This window comes from Ictalurus furcatus, chromosome 2 (genome assembly GCF_023375685.1).
Source record: "Ictalurus furcatus strain D&B chromosome 2, Billie_1.0, whole genome shotgun sequence".
NCBI lineage: Eukaryota > Metazoa > Chordata > Actinopteri > Siluriformes > Ictaluridae > Ictalurus > Ictalurus furcatus.
The window spans coordinates 37991410-38001469 of record NC_071256.1 but is presented as its reverse complement, the minus strand read 5'-3'; the positions used below and the strand labels follow the sequence as shown (position 1 = coordinate 38001469).

At 39.9% G+C, this 10060-nt stretch overlaps 1 protein-coding gene across 1 annotated transcript in view; it reads left to right on the top strand.

Moving 5' to 3' along the window:
* The window catches only part of ppfia3 (PTPRF interacting protein alpha 3), a 47932-nt gene that overhangs the window by 19140 nt on the left and 18732 nt on the right, over positions 1 to 10060 (top strand). Inside the window, exons 8-13 of the mRNA XM_053618394.1 lie at positions 2089 to 2141; positions 2759 to 2852; positions 6389 to 6523; positions 7062 to 7145; positions 8570 to 8701; positions 8791 to 8853. Of these exons, the coding sequence (XP_053474369.1) occupies positions 2089 to 2141; positions 2759 to 2852; positions 6389 to 6523; positions 7062 to 7145; positions 8570 to 8701; positions 8791 to 8853 (561 nt within the window). The remainder of the gene's footprint in view (positions 1 to 2088; positions 2142 to 2758; positions 2853 to 6388; positions 6524 to 7061; positions 7146 to 8569; positions 8702 to 8790; positions 8854 to 10060) is intronic.

Below are 10060 nucleotides of genomic sequence, written 5' to 3'. Positions count from 1 at the left end.
CAATGATTCAGAAAACATGATTCAGTTCAGTTCAGTTCAGTGATTCAGTCCAAAACAAACAATTTAACACAGCTGCAACAACTTAACAAAACAAGCTGTTCATTGCAAACAATTCAAAACAATCAAGTTAAAACAATATATTTAATTAAAAATCATTGATTCACTGATTCAACTCCAAAATAAATGTTTTAACACATCTGAGTCAAAACAAACGACTCCAAGCGAGTGATACGACGCAAGCGTTATAAATCGGTTAATTTAAAAACAACCGAGTCAAAACCACTGATTCAAAACAAGCGATTCAATAGCAAGTGATTCAGAACAAGCATGTGATATCAGCCAATTCAAAATTCTTTAATCACTTTAAAACGAGATATTCAGAACAACTGAATCAAATCACTGATTCAGAAAAAGTGATTCCAAAATAAACCAGCTGTTCAAAAGCAATCAATGCGACACAACTGATTTAAAACAAGATATTTAATAATAACAGAATCAGAAAAGCTGACTCGGTGATTCAGTTCAGCGATTCGGCTCCAAAAATAAACGTTTTAACAAATTTGTTTCAAAACAAACGACCCCAGTCAGTGATACCAAGCAAGCATGAATCAGTTCATTTAAACGAATCAATTTAAAACAAGATGTTGTTTAAAATCAACGAGTCAGAACCTCTGATTCAAAACGAGTGATTCAATTCAAAGTGGTTTAACACAATTGATTCAAAACCAGCGATTTAAAGCGAACAATAAAAATAAAAATAAAAACATTTCAAAACAGCAAAAATAACTGAACTAATAAAAACAAGATATTTGAGAATAACAGAATCAAAAACACTGATTCACAACACGTGATTCAGTTCAGTTCCAAAACAAACAATTTAACACAACTGATTCAAAACAAGCAATTAATCAAAACATTTCTGAGGCTGAGAACATTCTTCTCTTTCGTTCTCTCTCTCGCTCTCTCTCTCTCTGTTCTCCCGCTATTGTGTAACATCCGACCACCCACAAATTCCTTAAAACTCACAAGTAGCGTGCGGTTAGCATTCCAAGCTACTGTTTTTTGGCATTAACTTGAGCATGTTAGCACTAGCCTGTGCTAGCCTTTGTGTCTGGTTAGCCTCCGGCTGTACTACACATCACCCGTCAATAACTGTTCTGATAATAATGTTTGTGATACTGATCTTTGACAATAAGCTACAAAACGGCTATGTTTACACACTGTCTAATAAAGTATTACTAATTTCATGGATAGCTTAGCAGGAATACAAACAAAACCCCATGTTTACACCTAAATCACAATACAATAAATTTACTAAAGCTAGTCTGAATGATATTCCTAATATCTGAAAAATCTGGATAATTGAGTTCATTTCTATGAGGATTTACGTCTTTAGAAATCAGGATTTGTAAAGCCTTATACAGTGGTGATGTAGCCTCTGTATCTCAGTGGAAACTGGATTAACGCTTGATGCTAATCTAGTGTCATTTGAGTAATTCTGAGCATTTTCCTAATCAATTTTCAACACATCTGAGGTAAATGTTAACGTTCTAAACAATTTCGTCTCATATTCCGTCGCTCATCCTGCCTTTATGTTGGCAAAACGTGCTGGCTAGTTAAAATCATTAGCTAGCTTTTCGTCTGCATCCATATTCAATCCACATCCAGTGTGTTCAAACAACTTGCAGAAAGTATTTTCTGTTGAATATTTCGGTCAGTGTGTTAAAGCCTGATCTTCTGAGGGAACAAATTTAACCTAGACATTTTTTAAAAGGTATTTGGATTGATTGAGTATTTATGATGAGTAGTTTCTGTTTATTAGCAATAGCAGTATCTGAAATTTTTTGCTAACCGGCGAACACTTTAAACTTCCATGTTCTTATTCAGCTATTTGTCTTTAAGCTCGTTATATAATTATTATAAATGCTTCAGTAATTCTTCAGTAATGCTTCAGTAAGTCTCAAAATTGATGAAGTGTAAAGGGCTAAATAGTAAGCATGCTGAGCTGTTAGCTACCTTAATGTTAGCTACCTTACATAACATCTCTCTCTCTCTCTCTCTCTCTCTCTCTCTCTCTCTCTCTCATAGGCTCTGTGTCAGAGAGAGGATATGGAGGAGAGAATTACAACCCTAGAACGCAGGTAAGTGTGTGTGTGTGTGTGTGTGTGTGTGTGTTTGAGCTTGTGAATTCATGAATCAGCATAAAATAGTAGCAGCTGCTCCTTCAACAAACAGCTGTAGTTTTCCAACAATTACATTTTACATTACATTACATTGGCTTAAGAACACGTTGTGTTTTTTATCTGTTTAAGAGTTACATTTTATTGTTGTGGAAAGCTTCTGACCCTACTGAAAGAAAGAAAGAAAGAAAACCCAATAGAAACTCTCATAGAATTTGTAATGGTTTTAATGGTTATAATGGGAATTGTATTGGTTTTAACGGCAACTATAACGGTCCCTGTGGGTCTCTACTGGTAATTTGTTGCAATAATGTTAGTGGTTTTAATGGTTAGCTGATGTTTTTTTTTAAAAAAAAATGGTATTTGTAGTGGAAACCGTTCGAATGAGCCTGGCTGCTATAGAAATATATACAAAAACTTCTGACCAATCAGATTCGAGCATTCGGCCGCATCGTGGTATAAACACAATGAATCATACAGCTGGCTGGATATTTGGTATTGCTGTTGCTATCTCAAATGCATTTTAGTTCCTCGTGACATCAATACTGAGATCCAGGAGCGGGTTCTTTTCCCTGCAGGTACCTGAGCGCCCAGCGGGAGGCGACGTCTCTCCACGACATCAAAGACAAGCTGGAGAATGAACTGGCCAGTAAGGAGTCTCTGTACAGACAGGTACACACTCGCCCTTCTGCGTTTTAAAAATAAATTTTTTAAGCATCTGCTGTGCATGTGAACTATAAATAGCACTCGGTGTGTGTGTGTGTGTGTGTGTGTGTGTGTGTGTGTGTGTTTCTGTTTATACTTCACTACTAATGTGTCATCACTGCAACAGTGCAGTGCATTGTGGGTATTCTGACAGAGCTCTGTGTATAGTAATCTGTTGCTAAGGTCAGGTTTAGCAGTGCATTCTGGGACACATTTATCACAAAGCGATGCCCTTGCAGAACAGCGTGTGATACAGAACGAATTTCACTCTTCGAATACTGTTCCAGTTTCCATGTTTTTATATTCAAAGTAAAAAAGAAAGAAAGAAGCGTGAAGTTTTAAGACCCGCTCAACGCAACGAAAGGGGTCATTTCTAATATATTGTGTTACCTCAAATCAGAAATGGTCGAATTTAATACAAAAATAAATCAAATGTTGCGCACAAGTGGCTGAATTCTGACCGATTTTTATTGGAGATAAACATGTGATATCTTAGCAAGTGAAAATAACGGTTCTCTTTATTAGATGGTTTTCAAGCAAATATAAGATTAGGAAGCCTGTCTGTACATATATTTACTCATTTTAAGCTTGGAATAGTCTTAAAATATTGGCACATAAGGGCGCCTAGTGGTTAGCATGCTCGTCTCACACCTCCAAGGTTGAGGGTTCGATTCCTGCCGCTGCCCTGCGTGTGGAGTTTGCGGTTTCCTCCGGGTACTCCGGTTTCCTCCCTCAGTCATGCACGGTAGGCTGATTGGCATGTCCAAATTGTCCGTAGTGTATGAATGGGTGTGTGAGTGTGTATGTATTGGCACCCCGTCCAGGGTGTACCCCACCTTGTACCCCAAGACCCCTGAGATAGGCTCCAGGATTCCCGCGACCCTGTAGGATAAGCCGTATAGAAGATGGATGGATGGGTGTATAATTGTGCTTATTTTAAAGCATTCAAGCGTTATTTCTAGAAATAAAGAAAAGTATTCTGATAGAACAAGACAATTTCAGGCTTAAAGTAAGTTAAAAAAATAAATAAATCCAGGAATAGGTTTAATACTCTTATTTTTGTTATATTATAATCTCATAATGAGAAATATTAGATAACTTTTCCTTTATTCAAGATATCTTCACTTATCTTCAAGAAGATGTCTCTGTCCTGGAGACTTTTATGTGAATCTCAGGTCTACGATGCAAAAATAAATAAATAAATACTGTAGTCAAATGTATCTAGTATTTCCTATTATAAGATTGCAATAAACCAAATATTATATTATATTATATACTGTATATTTTAAAATATAATGAAACCTATTTTTACTCATTTCAAGCTTGAAAAAGTCATGTTCTGATCACTGGCAGATCATTTTCTAATTTTAACCATGTATTTCTTTAAATAAGTAAATAGAATAATGTACAAAACATGTCCAGAAACAGGGTTAATAATGTTATATCTTCGGTTCATGGTGATCTTTTAACGGAGATTACTATATAGAGCTGTAGTATAGTTGTCGGGAAACGACGTCTGAGACGGATTCAGTTGCAGTTTTATTTGAAGAACAGGCACACGGATCCAAAACGCGAATGGAAATCAGGAACCGGGACCAGACTGAGGTCAGGCGATTTGTGAACGAGGATATCGGGGTGATCCAAAGTACACAAACGAGGGACGAGGACGGGATCCGAGAAGCGGAGAACCAGAACGCGGAACAAAAGGCTCGGTAACGACAGGCGGGTAAACGCCGAACGATACTTCCTGTTGAACGGAGAAACGCCGGGGTTTAAATACACAAACAAATCAAAGGGCGAAGTGAAAACATGTGCGAGTAATCCAGACAAACGAAGGAGACGACCAATGACGGGACGCGGGTGGAGACGAGACGCGGATCAAAACATAAACACACATGGCAACATAAACAAACACACACGTGGCAACATAAACAAACACACACGGCAGTTGGGAGTAGTGCGCTCGGCACGAAGGGGGAAACACCTGACAATATTAAATACGTTTTCTTCACTGTAATGTGGGTTAATGTTTACGACATTTCCTAAAATATTATAGTTATCTAAAATTTTACGAATTTGAAGCTTTAAATCGTTTTCATCTATTCGCTTCTTTCTAATTAAAATTGCTTACACTGAGTCAAACGATCTGCCCGTTACCAGAACACTGCAAAAAAAAAAACTAGTTCAGGCAAAAGACGTTTAATAATCTTGTATGATTTAGTGTAATGTGGTCTAATGTTTGGATCGTTTGTAAAGTTGTAAACAGCTCTAACGAGACACGGCTTGTCCAGTTCGGGACACGGTCGCTCCACAACGAGATAAAATCTCACAATTATCCGGCGTTGTGTTCCGAGGCCTGAGCGTGTGTAATCACGGCGTTCGGATGTGGACCGGCTTTGTTTTTGTGTGTGTGTGTGTGTGTGTGTGTGTGTGTGTGTGTGTGTGTGTATGGGTTTTTATCATGCTGCGGATGCTGTGTTCTCGAGATTAGATTTATTTTTTTATTAAACTTCCTTTCTCTCATCTTGTCCTGGTCGAAAGGTTAATGGCTTAATGCGGCGTGATTTAACTCTTAGGGCCCTACCTGAGTTTAGAGCTTTACAGTCTGAAAGCCTGAGACAAACGCTGGCTTAACTTGGACAAAAATGACATATCAATTCGATATTTTTGTTGATTACTATTTTTATATTGTTTTTTTTTTAGCCCCGTTATGGTAATTACAACATTTATTTGATAGTCAGTACATTAGCAGTAGTAGTAATAATAATAATAATAATAATAATAATAGTAATAATAATAATGTTTCATTTATTTATATAGTGCATTTTACACACCCAGGGTCACTGTACACGCAGGAAACACACAAAATACACAGTGCAATGAGAATAAAAATATTAACCCAGTCGTTACAGCTACAGTTAAGGTTATACGCTAAAATGTATTTGCAGTGTAATAAATGTGTGTTATATAACCTTATCTAACCTAAACTGCACGAAAAAACAGCGCAGAATAGAAAGCTGTATTCGGTTACAATCGAAAGTTTTTTGTGGCTCAAACCGAACGAATGATTTCTTCTAGATTTGCAAAAAAATTTGATCTGATTTTCCTCGTACTCACGTGTGTACGTCGATAAACGCCAATTCGCCATTGATTACCAAGCGTGTTCACGGCACATTCGCGTTTAACCACGCCCCCAAAATGAAAAACCAAGTAAAGAGAGCTGAAAACGATAAAATGGTGCCTGGACGGTGAAAGAGAGAGATCGCAGAACAGTTCTGTCCTTCTTAACGCGGCGCGTACGGTACTATGACTGTTTCCGTGCTGAGGATGAACGACGCCGTGCATTAGTTATGAAACGTGTATGAAAACACGTGCGAATTCATTCCCGGTTGTTTAATGCTTAAGTTGAGGTTAAGTTAAGGAGTGTTCACTCAAGCTTGTCTTTCTCATCTGCTCATCTGTTCTTTGGTTCTCGCTCTTCTGCTTTCTTTTCTTCACCGCAGAGTGAGGAAAAGAGCAGGCAGCTGCAGGAACGTCTGGATGACGCCAAGCAGAAGCTCCAGCAGACGCTGCAGAGAGCCGAGACGCTGCCCGAGATCGAGGCTCAACTCGCTCAGAGAGTGGCCGCTCTCAACAAGGTATCACACACACACACACACACACACAGGTGTAAAATCCCTGCAGTGTTCATTAACACTGTTTTCCATCTTTATCCCAAAAGTACTTGATCCACTAAGACGTGTTGAGTGGCTTAGGTTTGCTTTCATTTTATCTCTGGAGCTCTGTCTCGCCCAAATATGTACTTTTCAAAAACTATGCGGTTGATTAGATAAAACATCAAATACCTCGTCTTTATACCTTTCATCTTTAAATACAAGTCAAGGTACACATCACTCCTCTTTCTTTTTATTAGCATTTTCCATACTGTCCCAACTTTTTCGCAGTTGGATAACCGGTCATTAAATGTGTACAGAGACGTTACAAAGAACACAAGAGACCAAACTACAAGCGACACAAGTGACCTGTAAATGTAATTTTGTTTGCCGAAGTCTTTAATCCAGCACTATATTGGGGATTTTTATACACACGAGTCCTTTTAATTGCCTCGTTCTCTCGTTCTTTCTCTTCCTCTCGTCCGTCACGCTTCGTCTCTTTCGCTCCGTCCTTCTGTCGCAGGCTGAGGAACGCCATGGCAACTTCGAGGAGCGACTGCGACAGATGGAGGCACAACTGGAGGAGAAGAACCAGGAGCTGCAGAGAGTGAGTCACGATTTTCTTCCCCTTTTACATCATCTCTCTCTCTCTCTCTCTCTCTCTCTCTCTCTCTCTCTCTCTCTCTCTCTCTCGCTCTCTCTCACGCCGTCGTTTTGTTTGATGGTGGAGTTTAACACTCAGCGCTCTAATGACGGATAACCAGAGCATTTTAGGCCGTTATGTTTTACACGAAGACACCGTGGAGCGTGAGTGTGTGTGTGTGTGTGTGTGGAATAATTGGAACTCTTGGGTGTCAAGAAAGAAAAAAAAAAAAGTTATTATTAAAAAGCGAAAAGAAGTAGGAAGACGAGAACTTCCGAGAAAGAGCTGTCAGAGTGTCTGGGACAAAAATATAGAATATCATTTTTAGCCTTCCCCTGCCACGCGAGCGGAGAAAAACGCGCCCGAGAACGCACCTCGGCCCAGACCGATACGGAGTCACGTGACGCATAGCATCACAGGCAGAGTGTATAAATAGCTGAGAGAAAGCCAGGATAAATAAAGGAATAGTTTGGCGTAAAATCACAGGGACACGAGGTAGTCAATCAAACAGGTTTACTTCTTTAAGTCTGAACAAGTAGTGGGAGTCTCTTCCGTGCACATTTTTGTACATATTGCTATGTACTTGCTTTACATTACATCACTAAGCTCTAACATGCGTCTTATTTTTAAAAGTTTGTGTTTGCTGCTACACTACTAAATACTTTACAGTTTACAGCCCAGGTTCTGTTTATTCACTGTCCAGCGCTCATTTCACGCTGTTGTGTATTTACTCGTTATGTCCAGTTATGTCCTGCTACATAGAGGAACGATGATGAGAACCCACTTGACCTGACTTACGCCTTTAAGTTTAAACTTTATGATCGTCGACATTGCTATAATTCCTGCCAGAAGTTTGGACAGCAGAGCTTGAAGGACTGGAGTGATTACCAAATTGCGCAAAGATCGGTTCTTATTACGGTCGTCCAAGACGGCCGTCTGTTCGTGTGACATCACTGAAGACGTTCGACTTCCGTTATTCGTTAACTACGTTAGCGTAGAAAATAAGGACGCGAACGTACTTCAATTTCGGTTGGACTGCTCCTTTAATTCAAGACCTTCATATTTACAGCTTAGATGTCAATCATCACCCTGGCGACCTCTGTTTAATTTCCTGTATGTTTTCGACTCCACATCGCTGAGTCCGGATGTCCGTACCGCTGACAAGTCAGACTGCTTTACAGTTTTCTTTCAGCTGTTGACAAAATATGACAGGCTTTAGGACCTTGTGTATTAAAGTTCCTAAAGTCTCTTCTTTTCTTATATTTCTTTACATTTGTTATTTTCCAGAATGTGATACTCTTAAAGTGCACTTGTTTTTTTCCTCCCACTCACTTCCTTTCTCTCTCTCTCTCTCTCTCTCTCTCTATATATATATATATCTCGTCCAGGCGAGACAGAGGGAGAGGATGAACGACGAACACAACAAGCGTCTCTCAGACACCGTGGACAAGCTGCTGTCCGAGTCGAACGAGCGCCTGCAGCTCCACCTGAAGGAGCGCATGGCGGCTCTCGAGGAGAAGGTGGGTGTCGAGACGGGACGGATTTTTACAAATCATTTTTTTCCCCAAGTGTGAACCAAGTAAGAGTAAGACTCGCTACTGTCTCACAGAACGCGCTGTCCGAGGAGCTCGCCAATATGAAGAAGATCCAAGATGATCTGCTGGCAAACAAGGTACATTCACCTCTACACACACCTGCACAGGTTTATACACACCTGTGCACATGAGTAAAAACACAATCAGTGAACATGACCGTATACAGTGCTGCACTCATCACTACACACCTGTATAAATCACTACACACCTACACAGGTCACTACACACCTACACAGATCACTACACACCTACACAGATCACTACACACCCGTATAAATCACTACACACCTACACAGATCACTACACACCTACACAGATCACTACACACTTACACAGATCACTACACACCCGTATAAATCACAACACACCTACACAGATCACTACACACATACACCGATCACTACACACCTACACAGATCACTACACACCCGTATAAATCACAACACACCTACACAGATCACTACACACATACACCGATCACTACACACCTACACAGATCACTACACACCCATATAAATCACTACACACCTACACAGATCACTACACACATACACCGATCACTACACACCTACACAGATCACTACACACCCGTATAAATCACTACACACCTACACAGATCACTACACACCTACACAGATCACTACACACTTACACAGATCACTACACACCCGTATAAATCACAACACACCTACACAGATCACTACACACATACACCGATCACTACACACCTACACAGATCACTACACACCCATATAAATCACTACACACCTACACAGATCACTACACACCTACACAGATCACTACACACCCATATAAATCACTACACACCTACACAGATCACTACACACCTACACAGATCACTACACACATACACCGATCACTACACACCTACACAGATCACTACACACCCATATAAATCACTACACACCTACACAGATCACTACACACCTACACAGATCACTACACACCCGTATAAATCACTACACACCTACACAGATCACTACACACCTACACAGATCACTACACACCTACACAGATCACTACACACCTACACAGATCACTACACACCCATATAAATCACTACACACCTACACAGATCACTACACACCTACACAGATCACTACACACCCGTATAAATCACTACACACCTACACAGATCACTACACACATACACCGATCACTACACACCTACACAGATCACTACACACCCATATAAATCACTACACACCTACACAGATCACTACACACCTACACAGATCACTACACACCCGTATAAATCACTAC